Source organism: Palaemon carinicauda, chromosome 1 (genome assembly GCF_036898095.1).
Source record: "Palaemon carinicauda isolate YSFRI2023 chromosome 1, ASM3689809v2, whole genome shotgun sequence".
Classification (NCBI taxonomy): domain Eukaryota; kingdom Metazoa; phylum Arthropoda; class Malacostraca; order Decapoda; family Palaemonidae; genus Palaemon; species Palaemon carinicauda.
In genome coordinates this window covers 244,263,894-244,291,881 of record NC_090725.1, presented here as the reverse complement: position 1 = coordinate 244,291,881, position 27,988 = coordinate 244,263,894, and the positions used below count along the sequence as shown (strand labels likewise).

Below are 27,988 nucleotides of genomic sequence, written 5' to 3'. Positions count from 1 at the left end.
TTTACCGTATAATGAAAATAACATTTTTAAACAAGACTTACCTGATAGTTATGTATATAGCTGATTAACACATTTGGTGGAGGGTTAGAGACAGCCAATATAGATGGAATCTTACTTAAGCGTTAATAAACAAACTTAAGGGTTCGTACCTGATAAGGAAGTTGACTTTAATGAATCTTTCATATGTCCACTTTCCTTATGAGATCTAGCGATCCACCCAGGGGGCTGAAGACCTCTAGGAGTTGTCAAAACAGTCTAAAAACCTTTATGTAACAGTACCTCTTCTAATAACCTTGTTCCACGGTGCTCTCAAGGAACAAATAGAACATTTGACTAGTCAATGATTGTGGGCGACTGTCGCAATCGCCACAACAACCATAAAAATATAAGAGTTCCAAGAGAAGAAAAAGGTATTAGGATACGGGAACCTAGTGGAGGGTTCCTCCCCTACTACTGCACTCGCTGTTACGAATGGTCCCAGAGAGTATCCGTCCTCATAAAGAGCCTGGACACGATTTAAAAAGTGTGAAGTAAACACAGATTTACTCTTCCAAAAGGATGTGTCCAAAAAGCTCTGTCACAATCCATTTTGCTTGAAGGCCACTGAAGTTGTTACAGCACTAACTTCATGTGTCTTGACCTTCTAAAATACGGTATTTCCTGTGTCATAAGACGCACCTTTTTTCACGAAAAATTACCCCCAAAATCACCCTGCGTCTTAACACTTTTTTTTTTTCTTTTTTGGTAATCAGCTGATGACTCGCTACCCCCTTCTACAAGAAAACATGCCAACTAATGGTCTCATAACAGATGACGCTATGACATAGTTGTTTATGCAGTATATATATATATATTTTCTCATTATTTTTTTATATTTTGTAATAAAGCAAAATATTGATAATGACTTTGTTGCCTGAGTTACTAAATAATACAAACAGACAGTTGCTGAATACGACCTTGGAAAAAAATTCTGTTTGTTGATTGTAGTATTACCAATTTGCAGAAAAGTAAATAGACCTAGAATCACATAAACAGTAGCAAAGTTATTCCACCTTAAAGAATGTCTAGATTTCTTTAATCAATAATTACATTTTGTGAAAATTTATAGGCTATATAAGGAATTTTGGAAATATTACAAGAATTTTACCTTTTTGACAAAATTTTATGAACTTTTGGCAACGCTACTTTCATGTAAACAACACTTGAAACACCAAACACTCTTGACTAAACGTGTAGTTGTGGTGGAAACCATGACTGGTTTAGTGGTTTCTTAAATGAATTTGTAATAAAATTGGGATAATCGGCATTTATCTAATTAATATTAACTTAAACATTTCATAATACAACCCAAATAAGAAAAGTTACTGTGCAAGACAATAATCACGCTAGAGTCGCTGACTAGGGATTTGTGCTAAGAAGTTTTTAAAATCCTCAATTTTTTTTTTCTAAAACTGCCTTGCTAATTTATGGGTGGGTCTTACCACTTGTAGCGTCTTATGACACGGGAAATATGGTAGTCTCACTGTAAATCGCATGAGCCTCTTCTATAAGAGTCTGATGAAAAATGAAAGGACTTTCTTGACATCTGTAACGAAGGCTATTTAATCGAGCCCCGAAGAGCTTCGACTTGCTCGTAACTCCTTCATTCTGCCCAGAAAGAACTACAGGGTTCTTACTGGACACAGGACTCCCTCCAACCATACCCGACAGTCACAGACTCACAGCCTTTGATTAGGTTGAAAAGGGTGGTCATTCTCGGTAAGAAAGCCTAACTGCAATGAACAGATAGCTTTGTTATCTCGAAAGTGAATGTTTTACAAAACGCATGAATCCACTGATACTTATAGTTGTCATGGAGCTAATAAAACTAGAATCACCGTGCGATCCTAAAAATGAAGAAGAATGCAAGTGGACAAGCTTGTCACTCATAAAGAACTTCAGGATTATATCCAGACTCCAAACTGGCGAGTCATTGTTGATTAGATATTTCAAACAATTTGAGAAGTTCCTGTAGGACTTTATCAAACCAAAGGCAAGATACTGTGCCTGACTTCAGTCGTAAACACACTCCTGCGTCCTTTGATCGAAGAAGATGCACAATTGCGCTTCCTTCGTACTGACAAAAGAAAAATAGCAACTAAGCTGTAGAGATACTGGAAGAGAAAACAGGGTTGATTCTGAACCATTCTCTAAAACCTCCTATATGGATTGATAAATCCTGGAGGTAGAAGTCTTTAAGGGGGCCGTCCGCCATGGGGTTTTGACGGAACTTTCAGAAATCGAAACTAGTTTTATTGCTTCTATGTATGCATAAACATATCGTACATGCTCCCCATAAGTTTCAGCCAATTATTTTTACAAATAACGAAGATATAGCGGTCTTTAAATGATGACGTCATCCATACTGTGTCGTCTGCATGACTGAGTTTGAAAAAATCGTCTTTGTGTGTTATTTTTGCATATCTATAGCGATTTTTCACTTATGTTTTGAACTATCGTACGTCTGGCAGAAATGGGAGGCATTGGTAGAATGTAGTTGAACGAATTCTACTCCTCAGAGAACAGAAGCCAAAGTTTCCAAACACTTACAGAAGTTATAATGCATGCGTTTGTTTACTTGAACTTCGTATGTAGATTGGTTTCACAACGTCCTCGGGAACTTTATAGCAAGGCCAATGTTACCTAAGGTCATAAAAAGAACAAATAGTCAATTATTTTTCCAAATAATGAAGATAAAGCGGTCTTTAAATGATGACGTCATCCTAACTGCATCGTCTATCTGACTGAGTTTGAGAGAATCGTAGTTCTCTCTCTCTCTCTCTTCTCTCTCGAATTATATAAAACTGACATTTATACAAATACTATAATTCTCTCTCTCTCTCTCTTGAAGTTCGCATGTAGATTGTGCTTTCATAACATCCTCGGGAACTTTATAGCAATCGCAATGTTACCCAAGGTCATAAAAAGAAAAAATTGTCTATCATTTTTCCAAACAATAATGATATAGCGGTCTTTAAATTATGACGTCATACTTACTGTCGTCTGCATGACTGAGTTTGACAGAATTGCAGTTATGTTTATTTTTGCATCTCTCTCTCTCTCTCAAATTATTCAAAGCTGCCATTTGTACAAATTGTATAATATCAATGTTCAACTCTCTTAGAATCAAATAATGGTTATCTCTCTCTCTCTCAATTTGAACTGCCATCTACAGTATATCAACCAAATGCTATCACTCCAAAATTAAATTCATGATCTCTCTCTCTCTCTCTCTCTTACTCTAATGTTTCGATATATCGTACTTCTGGCAGAAATGAAAGGCATTGGTAGAGGGTAGCTAAATGAAAACTACCAGCTACGAGAACATCAGCAAAGTTTCCAGACATACAGAAATTATAATGCACGTGTTTATTTACCTGAGGTTCGTATGTAGATTGTGCTTTCACAACGTCTTCTGGAACTTTATAGCAATGCCAATGTTACATAAGGTGATAGAAAGAACAAAAAGTAAGTGGAGAACAAAAAAAAAAAAGAACCAAGAAAGAGGGAAACATGAATAAGAGTAAAAGCTGAAACCTGCTAACTAAAACATTGGCAACAATAAAAGATCGCTGGCAACTCGTAACATAGGAATAGTAAACTGAGGGTTCAAATACCTCGTTTAGGGTGCATTTATGTAAGAATAAACAATAAAAGTTATCATAATAATATCTTGATTTCTTTAAGAAAAGAAGCGAAAATTTGTTGCAAATCTTTGGGAGCTCACAACTCAAAAACATACTTATTCACACTTCGGTACATTTTTCTCACTTATTTGTTGTTCGATATTAGAGAGAAAGATATCATTGAAAAGAAGAATAAAATTCCCACAATTCTGTCAGGCAAAATTTTTATTTTCTTTTTATATTTTTTTTTCACGATTATTTTCCGTCTAGAGGAAAAAAATAAAAATTCATTAAAAATAAAAATAAAAAATTCTGTCTGACAGAATTGTTCGGTTGATAGAGGAGTTTTTATGGTATAAGTTTCAATACAATTGATATTATAGTAGTGGGGAAAAATGTACCTAAATTTTTTTTTTAAATCATGATTTTTGCTAATAAATCCAAAAGTTTTCAAGTTTTTGATCAAATGACTTGAAATTTTTATATGATGAAGGTATTATATATGTCTATAACATAGAGAAATGGTGTAATTTGGATCATTAGAAAAAAAATGGCAGACATGACGGACGGTCCCCTTAAAGCTCCTATAAAAAGTACCTTTCTAAGGGAGGAGTCTGAGAAAAATACTTTAAAAAGAAAGACTCCTAGACGAGTCCACTATCCACTCCAGACTCTGTGAAAATTCTATATAAGGACGACAAAGTCGCCACAGATTCTTGCAGACTTCTCAATGGAGGGTCCATTCTCCAGCTGAGATAGTCTGCCAAACTTCTTTTCCCCTGAATGAACCTTACAGAAGGATACATTCTTCTCCTTGCCCAGAGAAAAGACTCCTCGCTGTCCCGTAAAGGGACTCGAATGAATTCCGCCCTGCTTGGCAAAGAAAACAAATGCTGTGGTGAATCGGCATTGACTTGCCAACAGTCTAGTGTTGCTTCCACCTCGAAATCGAGGTAACGTAACACAACACAAGGCCTAAGGTCCTTCGTTCCAAAAAGGGGGTGGGACCTCCTGGAGGACGCCTGATTCTTGGTTGGAACCTACTGGCATAGACTGGATCATTCCACCACTGAAGGCATCCTATGGCATCCAAAAAAGACGCATCAGGACTCAAGATCTTCTCCTTGTCCCAAAATGATTGAGGATGAAAAGGAGCGGACGAAGAAATATCACAAAAGGATAACAACTTCTAGCTCCCGACTGCCCGGGAAACGAGCCCCGGTCCAGGAAAACTAGGATGAACAGAGATAAATCTAGGATCTCAAAGAAAGATTCAAGATGGCTTGCACTGTTCTAAGGTGAGACGTAAAAATCTGAAAAAACTACGACTCTGTATCCCCATTTTGAGATGGGGTCAGAAGAGATTCGTCTTATAGACAAGAGGAACCAATTCTTCAAAAAAGGCTCAACGTTATCTGAAGATCCAACATGTAGATGGGAAGAAAGAGTCCTGAGAAGACAATCTTCCCTAAACCGGGAGGCTCAGATCTTGAGTGCAGTAGACTGTTACATAAGAATTAGATACGTGAACAGTATCGGGGCGGAGCCAAGACCAAAACATACACAGTCGGACTCTAGACTCCTCTCTAGAACTGAGAGGGAGGTCTATGGAGCTAACCTTAAAGAAGTTTTCCCTAAAAAAGGAAAAAAGTACTCCTCTTTCAGAAGAAGAACTGACCAAGGTCTGCTCCTAACTTTTCCCAATGATTGCCAGATGCAGTAAAGTTTGGCTTCTACTGTCTGAAGGCAAAAGCAGTCGGACTCTGTTTTAATAACTATCAGCTCGACGATCGAGCGTCACGTCCCGGAGGACGCTCGACGATCGAGCGTCACGTCCCAGAGGACGCCAGACGTCACATCACGGAGGAAGCCACGTCACGTCCAGGAGGACGCTCGACGTCAGTACCCGGAGGACGTACGCAACTAGGAGGACGTACAACGACTTTGCCCTGTTCCTCAAGTATGGTAGCTATTCTGCTGAAAGTCTTCCTCGAAAAGCCTGAGAAAAATTCGGAAAAGGAGATCCTTCCTTTGATTTGCGGCTAAAGAAGGATAGATGAAAAACCTTTCTTGCCGAATCTGAAACCAAATCTTAGGTGGCCTTTGGGTAAAAAGAAATTCTATTTCTGAAAGGATGCAACCTCAAAAGGCTAAAACAAACACATCTGACTTCTTGTATTCCAACTAGAGTTGTATCCCAGATACAAGATCTAAAGGCCAGACTATTCAAAGGAAAAAACGAAAACTGCCTATCCTTGGTCCTTCTGAGACACTATTTAGTCTCTTAAACATTCTTAAAGCTCCATTGAATACCTGGTAAGAATCATATTGGTAAAAAGAGAGACTTCTCGACTCCTTCCCAAAAGAATTCAGAAAAAGGCTAAAATGGAGCGACAGATGCAAAATAATCTGGAAACTCATTACGAAAAAATTTCATGAGTTCCTTAAACAACCGAAGGACGAATGGACTAAGGATCCTCTTCTGGAAACACACAAATTCAAAAGAAGAAAAGTGATCGTCAATGTCTTCTTCTGAAAAAGGACTAACGGCAGTAGTGACGTTGTGCTAAATTTCACAACCCGGAGGACGTCGATGTTTAACAGAACACGTCTGGTAAAGGTCGTGACTACTGGTGTCAAAGAAAGCCAGAACATCGCCTCTGTCATCGCGTTGCTCTAAAGGTAGACGCTCGACTTTGAGGAACTTCGCATTCTTAAATGCGTCTATAAATAGAGATCAGTGATCTCCACGTTTAGCTTGGCGCGAGGCTTCACGCTCAGCCGCCACTTTGCTCAGCTGCTTGGCGCGAAGTGTCGCACTCAGCCACCTGGCGACCGCCACCATGCTCAGCTGCCTGGTGCGAGGCGTCACACTCAGTTGCTAGATGTTAGAAAACACTTAAACCTCACCTTACCTACGGCGAGGGCGAGCGTTCCGGGTATCGTCAACAGGAACGCTCGAGGAGACTTCTGTTCAGGTCTTACAAGACGCTAATGCCTCTCGCTTCCTTTCGCCGATCGACGTTACTTCCCCCCTGGGTCCGGGAGCTTGAAAGAGGTCTAAGGCTAGGATGACGACAGGACCGAACAGAAGCACCCTCCACTATACTGAATAAAATTCACTGTACTAATTTAGCATTAACTTGCATTTTTAAACTCTCTGGCTTGAATGAGAATGCAATAGGAATTGAATCTTAGATAAAATGTAATAAAATATTTTATATAAAATATTAAATGAATAGATATAGGAATAAAGAATATATATATATATATATATATATATATATATAAACAACCCTCATTCTTAGGGATTCCCAAAAATAATGATTTGTTACGCTAAAAATGAACAGATATAGTGATCACGTATATATATAAGTAAAGAACCCTCAATTAAAAGGGTTCCAAAAATAGCGTTTACTACACTTTTAATTGGAACAAACGTGAATATATGAAAAATGTTATTTTCATTATAAAATAAGTTTTGAACATACTTACCTGGTACTTATGTATAATTAAATACCAGGTAATTTTTGTGTATCAAAAATACTGGCAGCCCAAAAAAAAAAAAAAAAAAAGAAAGAAAGAAAGAAAGATATCCAAGAATTGTTGGAACTGAATCGATTGTCATGAAACTGCGCAGCGTAAAAAATAAACACCACGCTATTCTATTAACCTTAAAAAATAGATCAGAGATTAAAAGAACATATACTAAAAGGACAAAAATTCTCTTAAAAATAATATAGTCTTTTATATTACAAGTAAAATTATATTTTCCTTATAAAATAAATTTTTGAATATACTTACCCGGTGAATATATAAATAACCGACGGAGACGTGAGCTATTTATATATTCACCGGCTAAGTTTAATATTTAAAAATACTTATTAAAAGTAAGAATTCCTTTCATTCTTTACGAGTGCAAAGAAAAGAATATCAACAAACTACGTAGCACTATGTAACTATGTCACACGATTGTGACGCACTAGCTTACGTCACACGAGTGACGTCATAGATTTGGCGGAACCGATGTCCGCCATCATGTTTCCAAGAGTGTTTACCTTAGTTAACAGTAGGAGGAAAGAACTCCCAACATACCTGTGCAAAGTCTACACACGATTTTAAAACACCAACACTTTGTAAAAACAATACCCAATCAGCGAAGGCTAAAAGTAAATTGTACATCACCAAAATAACTGTAATATACAGATTACTGTACAGTGAGTAAGAATTCCATCGATGCTATCGCTAAGACGACAGGGAAAATATGAATATCCATGGGATAGTTTCTAGATACCTCACTAGGGGTGCACCTGGCTATCTAATTGGCGATTGGCGCATTTTTTTAATTTTTCTGTTGTGACGTCGGGGACGTAAGCTATATACATAACTACCAGGTAAGTCTTGTGTTTAAAACAATACAATACTGTACCTCTATTTCTTCAACAGGAGTGGTCTCTGGAATTTCTCTGAGAATCACAATACAACGCTTATAATTTGGTCGAACTCTGTTGTTCTCCTCATCTAACTGTACACATGGTGATTCTGGGGAAAAACAATTAAATTTTACACCCGGCAAAGATGAATAACATCTCTAAATAAATTCAAACAATTTTTTTTCTTTAACAAGGAAAATTTACACGATAAAACAGCAAAAAACTGCCTTAATGTTAGACTATTCATGGAAAATTAAGTTTTTAACACTTTCTATAAAAACTATACTACTATGCCTGAGCTACTAAATGTTGCAGATATATGAAAATTGAAATAACCGACAGGGAAAACAGAATTCATTTAGTATAACTAGAATGCCAATATTCACGTTTGGAGTATGATTACATTAACCTTTTACCCTCAAAGGACGTACAGTACTGGTACGTTTCACAAAACGCATCCCTTTACCCCCGGACGTCCTTGCAAAAAACTGCCATTTATATATATTTTTTTTTTTGCATATTTTTTATAATTTTTTGAAAACTTCAGGCATTTTCCAAGAGAATGAGACCAACCTGACCTCTCTATGATGAAAATCAAGGCTGTTAGAGCAATTTAATCACAAGAAAAGAAGAGGAAAACTTAAAAAACACCTCATGATAATTGTCTTGATTATAGTTCTCAGCTATGCCCCTTTAGCAATCAGTTGCAATGATTTCATTATAGATTACCCCTGGTGACCAACTTTACCTTAAATAAAATTACTGTATAAAAATAATTAACCTCTTCCTCACGATAGGTCACATGTGTGACCCTTTTTTTTTTTTTTGACATATATCACGATGGGTCACATGAGTGTCCCAAAATACTATTAAATCTCCCTTAGACAAAGTCGGAATGGCCACAATAGATTAGTTTCCCCTATTTGTAATGCCTATGGAGGTTATATTCGTCTATTATAGAAAATGGGATTTTCCCGAATAAAAGAAAACTGGGCATTCATCCTACTCGGAGTATCGCTAGCGGTTGCGTGTGAGTTGTTGGTGGCAGACATACGAACGTTTTCTGACGTGCCTTTGCCTTTTTTGAGTATATTACATTATGTCTGACATAGAAATTTCGGACAGTGATGATTCATATCATCCAAAGGATGATACGGAGGATTCAGACAGTGAAGATTATGCGTCAATGGAAAGTGATATCCATGAAAGTGATGACGAAACATTCATATCTTTAGGTGGCGGATGGTTACGTGTTGATGGTTTTGCCGATAATATATATATAAATACTGTATATATACACACACACGCAAGCATTCACACACACTATATATATATATATATATATATATATATATATTATATATATATATATATCTTCAAAAGGGTCTCCAAGGAATCCAATCAGCTGAATTGATTTATATGCATGCATGCATGCATACATACATACATACATACACACGCACACATTTTTATATAATATATATATATATATATATATATATATATATATATTCTATCTTCCTCAAAAAACCTTTGCTTCAGTGAGGGAAAATTGTTGTTATTATGATTATCATTGCTATATATATTTTATATACTGTACATACAGTATATATGTATGTATGTATGTATATATGCATGCATGCATGCATGTATGTATGTATGTATGTATGTATGTATATATGCATGTATGTATATATGCATGTATGTATGTATGTATGTATGCATGCATGTATGTATATATGCATGCATGTATGTATATATGCATGCATGTATGTATATATGCATGCATGTATGTATATATGCATGCATGTATGTATATATGCATGCATGTACGTACCTGCATGTATGCATATATGTATGTATACATACACATACACTATATGTGCACATACATAAATACATACACATCTTTTTTCTCGGAGATTACGGCTCTAGGCGATACTCCGTCAACAAAAACGAGTGTAGAAGTATACCTCTGTGGTCACTTGGAAAATACTTCGGGTAATCAACTTTTTCGCACAGAAAATGCATAGGCATATATAAATATACATATATACACACATACATATATATATATACATTTATACAGTAGATTTACACATACATTTACATACCAAACATATATATGCATACACAGTAGCGCATAAGTATATACATGCACATGTATGTGCACTATACATATATACATGCATACGGACAGACACACGCACACACACTTATACTAGTAGATAAATAGTTATATTTGATAATTGGCTGATTTCTGGTGCGTTTAGGCGTGACGGAAAAGTCGGAATGCTTATATTGACGCTACGGTGACAGGTCGTGCGGAAGAGGTTAAACCAAAATCTATTAATTCCCTACTTAAATAGAAATGAATTAACTACCTGAGAACTAATCAATTATGCATATTCTGTCCTAATAAGAATTATGAAAAAGGACTTATGTCAGCCTGTTCAACGTGATAAAAAATGGTCGCAATTTACACATATTCAATTGCATGATAAGGATCCACAATATGGTCACAGCTACAATAAATCTCCGAGAATCAGCTGTAAAATAAACAAGAAAAAATAGAATATGGGTCTACAGCGTTATGAGCATCAAGGTTCACGAGTGTGTTAATTTCATGGACCTGACAAGTTAAACTAGATAATTAAGCCACAGAAAAATAGAAATGAGGAAAATGAGTTTCTCATTACTCTGCTGTCAAACGCATCCGCCAAATTCAAGACGTCAATAAAGAATTTTAAACTGTTTTACTTGATTAAACGGTTTGTTTGTAATTATACATTTCAATATTACTCGGATATGTCTTGCTCTTAGATATACTTTTTTCAAATTGGCAATTCTTTGCTACCCTCAATGTGTAAACTTGGTGATAAGATTAATGAACATATTAAAATGTACTAGGGCTAGATTAAGAGATGAGTAGGCTTAGCAAATCAGATAATTTCTCTGAGGTCACTTTCAAACGTTAGTAAAACATCCAGAGGGATTTTACCTATAATGTATTACTATGCATAACTACTACTATTTGTACTTTTGTGAGTTAACAATCTTCAAGTCAAAATTACTTCATTTGTATATTTGGCTGGGAATTTGCTCATTCCTACAATTATTAGACAAACAGTTGCTGATGATTCAACTATTTCAGCGATAGACTCAAGAGAAAGGTACAGAAACGCAATAACTTACACTTCTCTAGAGACAAGCAGTTACCAAATTATTTCAGCAATAGATTTAAGAGAGGCACAGTAATATAACTTTTACATACTGTTCTCAAGGAACTCTTTTCACATAAAATATATTGAGGATCCCTTTCGGTCTGCCAGATCTGTAAGATCTTTACTTTCTCAAGAGGAACTGAACATACTCTACTGTGTAATGAAGGAAACTTGAAGACTTTCCCTACCGAAAGGAAACACACTGGGTGATCTCGAACCAAATGAGTTCGAGGACAAGCGTCACCAAAATGAGTAAATAGGCACTGAAAGCCACACTGATAGTCAGTGTGTGTTGGAGGGAGAACACTCTGCATGTGTAAGATTTCTTTACGAAGAGGATTCCCTATTACGCACAAGCCTGGACACAGGCGCTACTTAAGGATTGTCCAGGACTCTAGGTGGATCAGGTTATGCTAACGAGCGAAGAGGTGCGTGCCTAATAACCCACCCGTTACAAAACCCAACCAGACTGAGCATGCTACCACAACAGGCTCAGGGGAGGAGTCGTGTCATGAGTACGCAGTAATGTACCCATTCAGAACCCATAACAGGGTGAGCTGGTGCTAGACATTAAGCAAAGTACAAACAGGCTCAGACAGGCAAGTCAAACCAAGTGGAAGCTCAGGTACACAAGCAAAACCATGCCAGCATGTGTTGAAACATGTTCCTCACTAAAACAGGGATGCTTCTCAATTATGGCCGCAATGACAAGGTGTGTCTGGGTAGCACACGCACGTGTAACCCGCCTCTCAAGTTAAGAGGGCGACACCGAAGGGCATAGGAAGAAGGGGGGGGGGGGGGTTTAGCTACTACTATATGCTGAGGAGAGAAGGGGTTGTCTTGTAGGGACATGTCAGTTAGTCCATGCTCGTCCAAGAGGAAGGTCATGGAACACATGCTAACACTAAGCATGTCCCTTCCCTTGATGGGGGAGAGCACACAAAGTTAAGCCGGTGCGATCCATAGGATCCTGTGAAGTTACTCGATAAGCGCTTGACCGAGTCTCAAATTAATCATATTGGGAGTACACTAAGCACAGACAAGGTCTGACGTGCAAGGTTTTCAATCTAATAGGAAAAGGCTGTGAGCACTAAGTTGAGCATCCATATGTAAACGATTTTTAAAACAACCACTACGCTTGTAGCTATATAGCTCACAAGGGCTTCAAATAAACGTCCATTTAGGAAGGAGACCTTTTTTCTCCAAAAATCGTCACCTTCCGAATTGGTAAAGGGGGGATAATCGGGAACTGTTTCAAGGGACTCATATTATGTTGAAGATTATTCCGCTTTTCAAGTTCACATAAATGCTGGAAAAAAAGTAACTAAAAGCCACAAAATCCATCCAGTACCAGAAAATCAGAAAGAGTGCTCAGTGCGCAAGCAAGGGGGACGGCGACTGTCCAATCTCGGCCATCTGTTTACACCTTGTTATAGAAGTTTAATAGCTTTGCTGATAATCTATCATTAGGACAAAGGTTTTTATTTGTGCCAGTACAATTTGCATTTCACACTAGCTCCAACACTCGGCATGTATCAATGGATTTTGATCTACCATGAGAACTATGGTAATGATTCTATGACTTGATTACCTGCTGGAGGTATGGGCATATTATGAAACCTTTTCATTGCCTTCCCTTTACTATGGTTAATTCTTTGCTTAATGCTCAGAAGACTAAAGATAACTGAACTGTACTTGTATAAATCGATTGGATTCAGGAGGAACAAAGGTAGTGTAGAAGGCTAAAATCCATGTGCAGTTTAGGATGAACTTATACTGCTTTACATGTGAAAACTTGTTTACTGGTCAAAAATGTTTTGATAATAAAATAAATGTTTGAATATACTTACCCGGTGATTAAAATAGCTGCAGCTCTGCTGCTCGACAGAAAACTCTACGGAAAAAATCCGCCAGCGATCGCTATGCAGGTAGGGGGTGTACTTCAACAGCGCCATCTGTCGTCCAAGTACCCAGTACTCATTGTAAACAAAGAACTCAATTTTCTCCTCGGTCCACTGCGTCTCTATTGGGGAGGAAGGGAGGGTCCTTTAATTTATAATCACCGGGTAAGTATATTCAAAAATTTATTTTATTATCAAAATAACATTTTTCAATATTTAACTTAGCCGGTGATTATAATAGCTGATTCACACCCGGGGGGGTGGGTAGAGACCAGCAATAAATGTTTACATTATTATGAGCTAAGGATTTTTTATTTCATTTTAGAAGTTTTCAAAATAACAAAAATAAAATAAATAGGTACCTGGTAAGGAAGTCGACTTGAAAAATTACTCTGCCTTTTTAAGTACGTCTTCCTTACGGAGCCTCGCGATCCTCTTAGGATGCTGAGCGACCCCTAGGATCTGAAGTATGAAGGGTTGCAACCCACACCACAGGACCTCATCAAAACCTCTAATCTAGGCGCTTCTCAAGAAAAGAATTTGACCACCCGCCAAATCAACCAGGATGCGAAAGGCTTCTTAGCCTTCCGGACAACCCAAAAACAACAATAAAAACATTTCAAGAGAAAGATTAAAAAGGTTATGGAATTAGGGGATTGTAGTGGTTGAGCCCTCACCCACTACTGCACTCGCTGCTACGAATGGTCCCAGAGTGTAGCAGTTCTCGTAAAGAGACTGGACATCCTTAAGATAAAAAGACGCGAACATTGACTTGCTTCTCCAATAGGTTGCGTCCATTATACTTCGCAGAGATCTATTTTGTTCAAAGGCCACTGAAGTTGCGACAGCTCTAACTACATGTGTCCTTACCTTCAGCAAAGCTTGGTCTTCCTCACTCAGATGTGAATGAGCTTCTCGTATTAACAGTCTGATAAAATAGGATAAAGCATTCTTTGACATAGGCAAAGATGGTTTCTTAACTGAACACCATAAAGCTTCTGACTGTCCTCGTAAAGGTTTAGTTCGTCTTAAATAGAACTTAAGAGCTTTCACAGGGCATAAGACTCTTTCTAGTTCATTTCCAACCATATTTGATAGGCTTGGAATATCGAACGATTTCGGCCAAGGACGAGAAGGTAGCTCGTTTTTGGCTAGAAAACCAAGTTGTAGAGAACATGTAGCCGTTTCAGATGAAAATCAGACGTTCCTGCTGAAGGCGTGAATCTCACTGACTCTTTTAGCTGTGGCTAAGCAAACCAGGAAAAGAGTCTTTAAAGTGAGATCTTTAAAGGAGGCTGATTGTAGCGGCTCGAACCTTTCTGACATGAGGAATCTTAGTACCACGTCTAAATTCCAACCAGGTGTAGCCAAACGACGCTCCTTCGTGGTCTCAAAAGACTTAAGGAGGTCCTGTAGATCTTTGTTGTTGGAAATATCTAAGCCTCTGTGACGGAAGACTGATGCCAACATGCTTCTGTAACCCTTGATAGTGGTAGTTGAAAGAGATCGTTCTTTCCTCAGGTATAAAAGGAAGTCGCTATTACGCTCCTTCGTGGTCTCAAAAGACTTAAGGAGGTCCTGTAGATCTTTGTTGTTGGAAAGATCTAAGCCTCTGTGACGGAAGACTGATGCCAACATGCTTCTGTAACCCTTGATAGTGGTAGCTGAAAGAGATCGTTCTTTCCTCAGGTATAAAAGGAAGTCAGCTATTTGAGTTACAGAGGTACTGGTCGAGGATACCGATACTGACTTGCACCAGTTTCGGAAGACTTCCCACTTCGATTGGTAGACTCTAAGGGTGGATGTCCTCCTTGCTCTAGCAATCGCCCTGGCTGCCTCCTTCGAAAAGCCTCTAGCTCTCGAGAGTCTTTCGATAGTATGAAGGCAGTCAGACGAAGAGCGTGGAGGCCTTGGTGTACCTTCTTTACGTGTGGCTGACGTAGAAGGTCCACCCTTAGAGGAAGAGTTCTGGGAACGTCCACTAGCCATCGAAGTACCTCGGTGAACCATTCTCTCGCGGGCCAGAGGGGAGCAACTAACGTCAACCTTGTCCCTTCGTGAGAGGAGAACTTCTGCAGTACCTTGTTGACAATCTTGAACGGGGGGAATGCATATAGGTCTAGATGTGACCAATCTAGGAGAAAGGCATCTATATGAACTGCTGCTGGGTCCGGGATTGGTGAGCAATATATTGGGAGCCTCTTGGTCATCGAGGTTGCGAAGAGATCTATGGTTGGCTGGCCCCATGTGGCCCAAAGTCTCTTGCACACATCCTTGTTTAGGGTCCATTCTGTTGGAATGATTTGTCCCTTCCGACTGAGGCAATCTGCCATGACATTCAAGTTGCCTTGGATGAACCTCGTTACTAGTGAAATGTTTAGACCTTTTGACCAGGTGAGGAGGTCCCTTGCGATCTCGTACAACGTCATCGAGTGGGTCCCTCCTTGCTTGGAGATGTACGCCAAAGCCGTGGTGTTGTCCGAGTTCACCTCCACCACTTTGCCTTGAAGGAGAGACTTGAAGCTTTTCAAGGCCAGATGAACTGCCAGTAGCTCCTTGCAGTTGATATGCATTGTCCTTTGACTCGAGTTCCAAGTTCCCGAGCATTCCCGACCGTCCAATGTCGCGCCCCAGCCTGTGTCCGATGCGTCCGAGAAGAGAACGTGGTTGGGAGTCTGAACAGCCAGGGGCTGACCCTCTCTGAGGCTGATACTGTCCTTCCACCAAGTCAGGGAAGACTTCATCTTCTCGGAAATGGGGATCAAGACCGCTTCTAGCGTCTTGTCCTTTTTCCAGTAAACAGCTAGGTGATATTGAAGAGGACGGAGGTGTAGTCTTCCTAACGATATGAACTGTTCCAGGGATGATAGTGTCCCTATCAGACTCATCCACTGCCTGACTGAACATCGTTCCTTCTTCAGCATGTTCTGGATGCATAACAGGGCTTGACTTGTTCTGGGGGCCGACGGAAAAGCCCGAAAAGCTAGACTGTGAATCTCCATCCCTAAATACACAATAGTTTGGGATGGGACCACTTGAGACTTTTCCATATTGACAAGGAGACCCAATTCCTTGGTCAGATCTAGAGTCCACTTTAGATCCTTCAGACAGCGACGACTGGAAGAAGCTCTTAGAAGCCAGTCGTCCAAATAGAGGGAGGCTCGGATGTCCGCTAAATGAAGGAATTTGGCTACATTCCTCATCAGCCTCGTAAACACAAGAGGAGCTGTGCTTAGGCCAAAGCACAGGGCTTGAAACTGGTAGACAACCTTTTCGTAAACAAATCTCAGAAAAGGTTGGGAGTCTGGGTGGATGGGGACGTGGAAGTAGGCGTCCCTTAGGTCTGAGACCATCCAGTCTTCCCTTCTGACCGCTGCTAGAACGGACTTTGTGGTCTCCATGGAGAACGTCTGCTTTGTGACAAAGACATTCAGCGCACTGACGTCTAGCACCGGCCTCCACCCTCCTGTCTTCTTTGCCACTAAGAAGAGACGGTTGTAGAAGCCCGGGGTTTGATGGTCCAGGACTTTGACTACCGCTCCCTTTTCTAGTAAGAGAGACACCTCCTGTTTCAATGCTCGTCTCTTGTCTTCCTCTCTGTACCTGGGAGAGAGATCGATGGGAGACGTTGCTAGAGGGGGTTTTCGTAGAAACGGGATCTTGTACCCCTCTCTGAGCAACTTCACAGATTGTGCATCTGCGCCTCTCTTCTCCCAGGTCTGCCAGAAGTTCTTGAGTCTGGCTCCCACTGCTGTCTGAAGAAGCTGGCAGTCAGACTCTGCCTTTAAAGGACTTGGTTCCTTTCTTCTTCCCACGTCTCCCTTCGGCACGAGCACCTCCTCTGCTGGAGGCTCTGCCACGAAAGGGCGGAATAAATCGGGACGCTGGAGTGTCCATCCTTGGTCTAGCTGACAAGGTAGGCAAAGGGGTGGCTTTGCGGGCAGAGGACGCAACCAGGTCATGAGTGTCCTTCTGTATCAAAGAAGCAGCAATCTCCTTAATAAAGTCCTCTGGAAAAAGGCACTTAGAAAGAGGAGCAAACAGAAGTTCGGATCTTTGACAAGGTGTCACTCCAGCTGACAGGAAAGAGCAAAGGTTCTCACGCTTCTTGAGGACTCCGGATACGAACGATGCAGCAAGCTCATTAGACCCGTCACGTATGGCCTTGTCCATGCAGGACATGATGAGTAAGGAAGTTTCCTTCTCTGTCGGGGAGATCTTCCTGCTCAAAGCTCCCAGACACCAGTCTAAAAAGTTGAAGACCTCGAAGGCTCTAAATATCCCTTTCAAAAGGTGGTCTAGGTCCGAAGATGACCAACATATCTTAGAGCGTCTCATGGCTAGCCTGCGGGGAGAGTCTACAAGACTTGAGAAGTCGCCCTGGGCAGAGGCAGGAACTCCCAAGCCGAGAACTTCTCCCGTGGCATACCAGACGCTCGATCTGGAAGAGAGTCTAGCAGGGGGAAACGTAAAGGCTGTCTTCCCTAGACTCTTTTTGGACCGCATCCATTCTCCTATCACTCGTAAAGCTCTCTTGGACGAGCGTGCGAGGACGAGTCTAGTAAAGGCAGGCGAGGATGACGGTGTACCTAATATAAACTCTGACGGAGGAGAGCGCGGAGCCACAGACACAAACTGGTCCGGAAACATCTCTTTGAACAGAGCAAGAACTTTTCTAAAGTCCAAAGAAAGTCCATCATCCGAGTATTGAGGAGGAAGCGGCAATGGAGTAGGTAACGGCTGGTTAGCTGAGTCCGGTCGCACAGGTGCACGCGTGACTGAACCGGACGCAACGTCATGGAACTGTTGCCCAGTCTGTGAGCTGGCAACAACCATAGCAGCGCGGGGACGCACAGCGTCTACTCCAGACTGTCTAGTCTGATGTGGGTGAGTAGTGGCAACCACACTGGGTTGCGGAGGTTGACGCACCGCGTCAAAACAAAACAACTCTGACGGTTGTTGTACCTCGCGAACGTCAACGGAAGGCTCCGTGCGTCGCTGAACGTCAACATGCGGCTGGCAGGGCACACTGGAACGCCTGGGTGGCGGGACTCTCTCAGCTGGAGTGCGCAAGAAGGTCGCCTCAGCGTCCACAGGACGCACAACCGAGTGTGTGGTTGGTTGTAGGCAAGAGGCTGGTGCAGCAGCAACCTTCTCCGCACGAAAGTCCTGCATCAGAGACGTTAATTGGGACTGCATGGTCTGCAGCAAAGACCACTTAGGGTCTGCAGGAGCAGGTGCGGCGACAGACGGTGTAACTGCCTGAGGCGGTACCGCCTTGCCTCTCTTAGGAGGTGAGCAGTCATCGGAAGACTGCAGCGAGTCCGAACTGACCCAGTGGCTACAACTGGGCCGTTGGACTTGCGCGGAAGGGACCGACTTGCGCTTAAGTGGTCGTGAGACCTTGGTCCATGATTTCTTGCGAGAAACCTCTTCCGCAGACGAGGAATAAATGGGCTCTCTCGTCTTTGTGTGGGTGGGGCGATCTTGGGTAGATACGCCCGAAACCACGGAGGGAACGTCTGTTCGCTGATTAAAGCCTCTCGAACCCATTGGTCGTACGACATTGCTTCTCCCCTGGACTTGGGAGCTTGCAAGAGGTCCCGGACTAGGAGGACGACAGGCACGAACAGACGAACCCTCAAGCGCAACACTATCCACAACACTCACTCACTTTATCACTTCCCACTGCACTTTTACACTTCAGCTCCTTGACGTCCGCCATGAGCTGGTTACGGTCACTAGCCAGGGACTCAACTCTCTCACCCAGAGCTTGGATGGCACGCATCATATCAGCCATCGAAGGTTCCTGAGTGCCAGAAGGGGGATTAGGAGCAACCACTACAGGGGAAGGAATAGGTTGTGGGGCATGAGGAGAGGAAAAATCAACAGAACGAGATGAACTTCTCCTGACTCTATCTCTCTCTAGCCTACGTGTATATTTCTGGAATTCGATAAAATCGAATTCCGAAAGCCCAACGCATTCCTCACATCGATCTTCCAATTGACAGGTTTTATCCCGACAATTGGAACAAACGGTGTGAGGATCGATAGAGGCCTTCGGAAGACGCCTTGAACAGTCCCTAGCATTACACTTCCTGAATTTTGGGACTTGAGAAGGGTCAGCCATTTTGAATTGGTCGAAGGGGAATTAAAAAACTATCCAAAGTCATCAACAAATAATCCGATATCAAAAAAAGAATGCAAGGATTTATTGAAAGCTCAAAACTAGAATAGTGTACTTCACCAAATAGTTGTGAAAACAAATCCAGTTAGCAACAGCGAATTAGTAGGTCTTGCCGGTAGCACGACAGAGAGAAAATTGAGTTCTTTGTTTACAATGAGTACTGGGTACTTGGACGACAGATGGCGCTGTTGAAGTACACCCCCTACCTGCATAGCGATCGCTGGCGGATTTTTTCCGTAGAGTTTTCTGTCGAGCAGCAGAGCTGCAGCTATTATAATCACCGGCTAAGTTAAATATTGAAAAATGTTGCTGATCATGTTGCATTGTCTAATTAAAAACAAAAAATTGTTTATAAAACAATTGAGCAGTTTCATATTGGTATGGTAATAATTTCAACTCCAATCCTGCAATAACTGAAGTTATGCACGCGCGCACACACAAGAAAAAGTGTTAATACGGTCCTCTGTCAAAACCACCTGATAAAGAATTTTCTCTATCCTTTTATTGCATATTTAATAAAAACAAAATCACTGATCCAGAAATAACAAAGTAACACTACAGTAATACCTTTCAAAGCCTCCACAATAATGCTGTGATCATTAGTGATATTCTTGAACTGAGAGCAATTCGCCAATATGAACACTGGTACATATTGATCACTATCCATCTGAGAAATAAGGTATGGGTCGTTGTTCAAGTTCTCTCTGAAAATGAAAAAACAACCGGTCACTACCACATTACATTGCTGGAAATTTATTCCAAAGATTATTAAAAGGTTAAATATCAAATTAACTAAAATATATACTGAAAGTATCATTCATCTTTCAAAAGTAGCACCACAGCTTGAATGAAATAGTAAAAAAAAGTCATATACAATTTATTAAAATCATGGACAAATTTGCTAGCAGTATAGTTTCTTAAATGAGGAAATAACAGTAAGTGTCTTGCATTACACTCAATGTTCTAGGATGAAACACAAACTCAGGCTGTTACCAGGTTGAGAAGTCAATAACTTAAGTCATTATTTCATGACCACTAATATACATAGTAATGAATAAATAAATTATAGCCAGAAAGCACCCACTGACACATTTTTAAGATTTTAACATTAAGACTAGCATGAAAACATCGAGTAAACAGAAATTACAATAAACAAATAAAAAGAATATGACAACAAACGTACCTGGAAAAAACATATTCCACCTGCTGAGCTACCATCTGTTGTATCTGGTCCCGTGTAAGTGGCTGTGAGGCCTGCTGCTGTTGTGCCACAGGAGTGGCTGCTGGAGTAACTGGAGTAGGAGTTTGTGCAGGAGTTGTCTGTGTGCCTTGATTCTCGCTGGTAGTAGCAGGAGTGGTCAATTCTCCACTCTTACCACTTTCTTCTATAATTTCTTCTATACTTATTGGCTGTCCAGCAACAACTTCTAGAGTTGCATCGCCAGTGCAAGAAGGAACTGGAGAGGGCAACGATGAAGTTGGAGGCAGTAATGAAGTACTTGTACGTTGACCTCCTACATCAACAGGTAATTCACCATTCTGTTGGGCACTGCTAACAGAAATGCCGCCATCCTCTGGAATACTTTCTTGCTCACTGGTCTGTGAAGCAGTAGCCATTTCTTCTCTAGTCTCTTGTACAGATGCCTTGCCCAGTGAAGGTGTTTCTGTGGTTAGATCACCACCATTGGAGGAAGTTTCCAAGAGGGTAGAAGAAGAAGAGGGTGTAGTTGTAGTGGTAGAGGTGGAACAGGAGGCAGCAGCCTCCATTGGTGACTCTACTGCCATTGGTGTGGGAGTATCAGGAGTGGAGGGGGGGCAGGCCCCGCAATACTGCTTGCCAACATCCCCATTCATGAAGGGGTAAACTGGAATTAAAAAAAATCAACTATAAACCAAATCATAACATTTAATCATTCTAACCATAAAAATTCACTCTGATGCAGGCTCCATGGGAAGTTTTACTTTATTATGTAAAATATAATTTATATGTCTACTATAATTCTCAATACAAAGCAATTTGGTCATGAACCAAAGTAATGTTATGGAAACCTTATCTGGTCATTCATAAGCACCATTAATGTTCACTATATTGAGAATCCAGTTATGTACTACATAACCGATTTTCTTAATAAAAAAACATGTTTATTTAAGCTTCAAGCAAAAGCTCTGAAGTTTCTGATAAGGAATATAAAAACTTGCATAATGCTAGAAGGGAGACAAAGGCAGATATGATATGCAAGGTTAGGTTGAAGTGAAATTATATGACTTATGGAACTCTGGGCTAGGTTATGTGAAGGGGTCCAAAGGACTGAAGCCTCCTGGCCAGGTGATGTCACAGCATTCTTAAAAGTAGAGGTTATAGTGCATATTTGTACTACTTTCTTGTCTTATATGCAAATGACATTTCATCAAACAGGCACACTGTAATGTACTAAAACAAATTTTGCACTATAGTAATGAAAAAATTAATGTTTGTTTGTTAATGATTGTGTAGCATTGAAACCTTTTTTATTTCTAGAAAACTTTCTAGAGCAATAACAAGTCAACAATTGCTATTTTCTGAAATATTAAACACCGAGTATAATTGTGAAGACTTGGAAAACGTTCTCCCCGTAGAATGACCAATAGCAAACATCAGAGTAAAATCAACAATAGCCGAGTTTCTTTTTTGAGACCAAGTCATAATAAACCTAACTTGTGTCTACCATAATGACTAAAACATCAACAAACATCATTCCCACAATTCTTCATTGTTCCTTTATTTTGATGACACTAATTTGTAGTATCTTTAATACAAGCTACAAAAGCCTTATTCTCCAGTATTCTCAAAGTATAATAACTTGTTTACAATTTTATACACACACATATATATATATATATTTTACCCAAAAACCGATAAATCGGTTGGAACTTTTGACCGGGGAAACGTCTGTCTATATCCGAACATAACTTTACAACAAAACGTTTACCCGATTGAGCGGTTTAAAGAATTGATATAAAAATTTTAACCGGGTGTCGCCGGTCGCTTGCTTTTGACATTACCCATAGTCATAAAACAAAAAAATTCTGGGTAACGTACCTACAACTATAACGTTAAATAATAAAATAGCATACACGCCAACCTTTGATCACAGCACTGGCAGCATTTTTGCTTGTTCCCCGGTCGCGCTTGCCAGCGCTGTGATCAAAGGTTGGCGTGTATGCTATTTTATTATTTAACGTTATAGTTGTAGGTGCGTTACCCAGAATTTTTTTGTTTTATGACTATGGGTAATGTCAAAAGCAAGCGACCGGCGACACCCGGTTAAAATTTTTATATCAATTCTTTAAACCGCTCAATCGGGTAAACGTTTTGTTGTCAAGTTATGTTCGGATATAGACAGACGTTTCCCCGGTCAAAAGTTCCAACCGATTTATCGGTTTTTGGGTAAAATATCACTTTTTTTACGCAAGCGTATTGATTAACTAGTTTATAGTCATATCTTCAAAATGTGAGGTCAAACATGTCTATAACTTATTATTCAGAAGCTGAGAAATAAACGTTGAAAGTTCGCTTAAAGATGTCAGTTTGATGCCTTTTGAAACTTAAGTACGTGACTACAGCCTTCGTGATTACCGAAAAACATTCCCACATAGCCTAATACACAATCTAAAACATAATCTACAAAACCTGAGGTCGAACAGCTATCTAGCTCATTCAGATGCTAAGATTATAGAGTTGAAACTTTGCTAAAAAGCGTCTATCCATGACTCTATATCGAACCCATGAAAGTTGACGTCATTTTTGCTATTTTTTTTTGCATATTTCTGACGTCATATTTCACGAACCTTGTAAGATAGGGACTTGAAACTTTTAGGATCGTCTAGTTAAATTGAATAGAACTAAATCCTAGAGTTTCAAGCTTATACTATGTCCGGAAAGCACTTTTCTGAAAACCCGGTATTTCTGGTTTACGTAATCGTATATAACAGCACTGGCAGCATTTTTGCTTGTTCCCCAGTCGCGATTGCCAGCGCTGTGATACTGTATATATATAAAATTGTAAAAAATGTCTTATACTTTGAGAACTACTGGGGAACAAGACTTTTGGAGCCTGTATCCAAGACACTAGAGAAAGTAGCATCATCAGAATGAAGGAACAATGAAGAAATGTGGGAATGATGCTTGTTGATGATTTAGTCAATATGGTAGACAAGTCAGTTTGTCATGATTTAGTCTCAAAACAAGAAACTCGCACACACAAGAGATAAAACTATTTTTTGTAGATAAAAATTTGGTGCTCGCACACATACAAAATTGCAAATATTACAGTATATAAGTATATTCGAATTACTGTATCTTACTTTATCAATCATCATCACTTCCTGTTACGCATACTGAAGAATAGGGTCTTAGTTAGATTTTGCCTGTCGTCTATATCTTGAGCTTTTCCATTCATCATCTCCTACTTCACGTTTCATAGTCCTCAGCCAAGTAGGCCTGGGTCCTCCAACTCTTTTAGTCCCTCGTGGAGCCTAGCTGAACGTTTCATTTCTAATCCTGTCCTCCCAATATTCTTCTGAGGGCTTTGTTTTCAAATCTACAAAAATGTTGGATATTGTTTTTGTCATACCAATATTGATGTCCATACAGTAACACCGATCTCACTAAAGTGATATATAGCCCAATTTTTTCTTAATGTAATTCAACTATTTCATTTCCAAATTCCTCTAAACCTAGCCACCGTTCCTAAATATTTAAATAATTACTCATTTATCCTTTCTCCTTTCAGTGATATTTCATCTTCCATTGCATATTCTGCTCTCATCATTTCTGTCTTTCTTTTATTTATCTTAAGCCCAACCTCATATGATATTTCATGAATTCCACACTAAGCAGATTTTGCAAGTCCTATGGTGTTCTGCTAATAAGAACAGTGTCATCAGCATACTCTAGGTCCACTAATTTCCTGTAACCAATCCAGTCTAATCCTTCTTCTTCACCACCCCCACTGGTCTAAGCATTACAAAATCCATGAGGAGAATTAATAACATAGGTGACAACACATTCCCTTGGAGTACTTTACTGTTCACTGGATATTCATTTGTTAGGACTCCACTAACAAACTTTGCACTAGATATGCTCATGAACAGACTTAATCAAATTTACACATTTAAGAGGAACTCCATAATAACAACGGACTCTTTACAAAAGTGGCCGGTGCACACACATCAAAGGTTTTTTCATAATTAACAAAAGCCATCAAAAGTGGATTTCTATATTCGACACATTGCTGTACTACATGTCTTCAAATGAGAATTTGGTCAGTACAACTTCTACCTTTTCTAAATACTGCCTGTTCATCTTTCTGCTTTTCATCAATCTCTCAATATAGCCTCTTTGGAATGAGCATACTATAATCTTCATGATAACTAACAAACGTCTGATACCTCTATAATTATTGGTTAGCTCTTTTGTCAATTTCACCGACACTCCTGGCTCCCATTCATCAGTTTTTGACTTCATGCCACATTCTACAAAATGATCTTGTAAGTATTCTAGGAGACACTTTATTCTCAGCCAATATCATCCCAGCAGATATTCCATTGTATCCAGGGTCTTTCCACCTTTTATGTTTGTTAATGATAGCTTTGACTTTAAACAAACTGAATTCGTTCACAGGCACAAATTGTTTCCTTCATATCTAATATTTATGACCTCACTAGTGTTTCAATGAAATAACTCATTGCTGTAGTGTCTATTGATCATGCTCAGATATTTCAACCTCTGCTTGGGTGTGTTATTTATCCAACTTATCAGAATCTCCAGACAGCAACAAAAAGTCAAGATCTCAATCGTTAGCAACTTTAGAAACGGCAAGGATCAAACAATCATCGAGATACATCAAAAGATGTACAGTATCATTTACAAGTGGGACCCAACCCACCACGTGCATGAACATAAGGATAGGAGTGCAGACCAAACTACAAGGTCTCAGACTCATACACCCACTCCATTGAGGAAAAAACAGAGATACTTCCATAACGACCGATGAATGAGAGTACTCAGAAGTAACAATCCTACAGATCCCAGGAAGGCATGAAGTAAAGTAAAATTTGATGGAAATTAGTAGATTGTAGTTTCCATTAAGAACCTGATTGCTTTACAAACTTGTTCAGGGGAGGGCTCAATGACTGGTCATCAGTCCTGACCTACATAAGTTCAGAGATGTCTTAAAGATGTTCAAGCACAATCCTTAGATACCAGTAGATGTGTCATTACCTGAATTTATTCTATTACTTGTATTTGTATATTCTATTATTGTACTCATGTTTGTATATTCTATTACTTATGCTTGTATATTCTATTATGTTTGTATCTTCTGTGTTCCAGGTGACTCATCAGTCATCCTTTGGACTGAATAAAAGTTATACAAGGAAGACAGTGTCTTCTTTCTATGACTGAAGAGTCACTCATGAAGATGTACGCTTCGTCTCGTTCAGCCATCTTATACTCTGAACAATGCCTAAACTCGAGTGCCCTGTTGAGAGCTGCACCTGGGATTCTCAAGACCTGGACAACGCATTCCCAGCAGGCTTCACAAAAGCTCTACAAATACATGACAAAGCTGCCCATGGAACACTTGCCCCCTCAAAGCTTAAACAGGAACCCCCCCTCCCCATTGTTTTGGATGTGACTCGGATCAGTGGTCAGCATTCACCAAACAGTGGGCCATGTACAAGGCAGGGATGGTCCTATCAGATGCACAAGCTCCTACAGCCCTGTTCTACTGTTGCAGTGATGAACTCAGAACCGATGTGATGAGAGATTTACGAAGTGATGTTGCCGGGATGCAAGAGGCCGATCTCCTGGCTGACATCAAACATCTCGCAGTGAATAAGGAACACATCCTGGTGCTCAGGATCAAGCTCAGCAAAATGGTACAACCACCAGGATCAGGAATCAGAACCTTACTCGCACTCTTACTGGGTCAGGCATCACTGTGTCAATTCACACCTAGGTGTACACAGCCCAGATGCTCACACACCTTTGACTTCAGTAATGAGGTCATCAAGGACAATCTTGTTCGTGGAATTGCCGACCAGGAAATCCATGCAGACCTCCTCGAGGATCCCAAAACTGATCGTACCCTTGACCAGATCATATCATTTATAGCTCAGAAGGAACAGGGTAAAACCACAAGAGCTGCTGTTGGAGACTGTGGGTTCTCTCTCAAACAGGTCCAAACAAACCAACTACTCGACTGTCAAGTGCTGGGCATGCGGTGGAGCAAGTCATGGCCAGCGCAATGACCGGAACACTAGAGCTAAACGATGCCCAGCATGGTCGTCAACATTACGCATTGGCATGTAGCAAACGTTCAACTTGCAGTAAGTGGGGACATAGAGACAGCTCGTCCAAATTTTGTACCCAGAGCAAAGATTCAAGAGGACTACAATCTCACTGAGAATCCAAAGAGAAGGATAAGGTTAATGCATGTCAGGTCGAAGATGACCTGCTAGCCTTTGACCAGTTGTGTAGCTCGAGTCTTCACGGGAGCAGCGACCAACAGCATCCAAACCGACATCGAAAGCCCACCATATCTTTGATGATAGATGGATTGAACGCCCCTCAAAAGCGCATCCCACAATTATAGTTGGCCTGATACCCTTGCCTGAAGACCAGGAAGAGCTTGGTTACCCCATCAGTGACCGCTCAAGACTCAAGAGGCTTTCCATTCCTATGGTCGCTGACTCCGGATGCCAGAGCTCAGTAATTCCTATCAAATCTGCTTTGGCCATGGGTTACACTGAGAATGACATCATGCCAGTAAAACTTAGTATGCTTGGTGCCATTAGGGAGCACCTGGGTATCGAGGGAGGTACAATTGTTGACTCATACATCCATGATCAGATAGGATCTGTTAGGTCAGCCAAACAGTTGGTATATGTCTTCAAAAATTGAAAAAGCATTCTTATGCAAAGAAGCACATCCCGGAGGTAGCACCGCCCGACCTTATGTCATCCTTAGGGAGGCAAGCCAAGCAAACCCCAACCGCACCCCCTTATCAAAGTCGTTGCCACCAGGCCTAACAGCTACAGAGGAAGATGTGCCAGCACTCATGGATTGGCTCCTGGACTATTATGGCGACACTGCTTTCAATGTCTGTGAGCAGCTTAAGCTGATGGAAGCCCCAGACGCACAGTCGACTTACAGCCCTAAAACCATTCATGCTGTCGACAGACCCACCATGTCACTAGTCCATTCCATCTTGCTGATTGAATCCCTCAGAACACTTGAAAGTCTATCACAGATGCATGGAACGGATATTACTCGGTACCAGTCTGTGAAGAGGACAGACATCACCCCATGGGGTAGATTCCAGTACAAGGTCACACCCCAAGGATTCCTTGCCAGTGGTGATGCATACCCTCATAGATTTGACAGCATCATTGCAGACTTCCCAAACAAAGTGAAATATGTTGATGATACTTGTATGTGGGCAAAGTCAATTGATCTCTGGGCACAAATGGCATCACCCTTAACCCGAGAATATTTAAGTTATTATTATTATCAATACTTGCTAAGCTACAACCC

At 40.4% G+C, this 27,988-nt stretch overlaps 1 protein-coding gene across 5 annotated transcripts in view; it reads right to left on the bottom strand.

Annotated features, from left to right (window-relative positions):
• Larp4B (La-related protein 4B) overlaps nt 1-27,988 on the bottom strand; it is a 118,973-nt gene that overhangs the window by 41,514 nt on the left and 49,471 nt on the right. For all 5 annotated transcript variants that reach the window (XM_068388581.1, XM_068388573.1, XM_068388564.1 and 2 more), the window contains exons 2-4: nt 20,594-21,275; nt 19,978-20,114; nt 8,095-8,207 (exon numbers count right to left, since the gene is read on the bottom strand). In XM_068388581.1, the coding sequence (XP_068244682.1) occupies nt 8,095-8,207; nt 19,978-20,114; nt 20,594-21,264 (921 nt within the window). In that variant the 5' untranslated portion in view covers nt 21,265-21,275. The remainder of the gene's footprint in view (nt 1-8,094; nt 8,208-19,977; nt 20,115-20,593; nt 21,276-27,988) is intronic.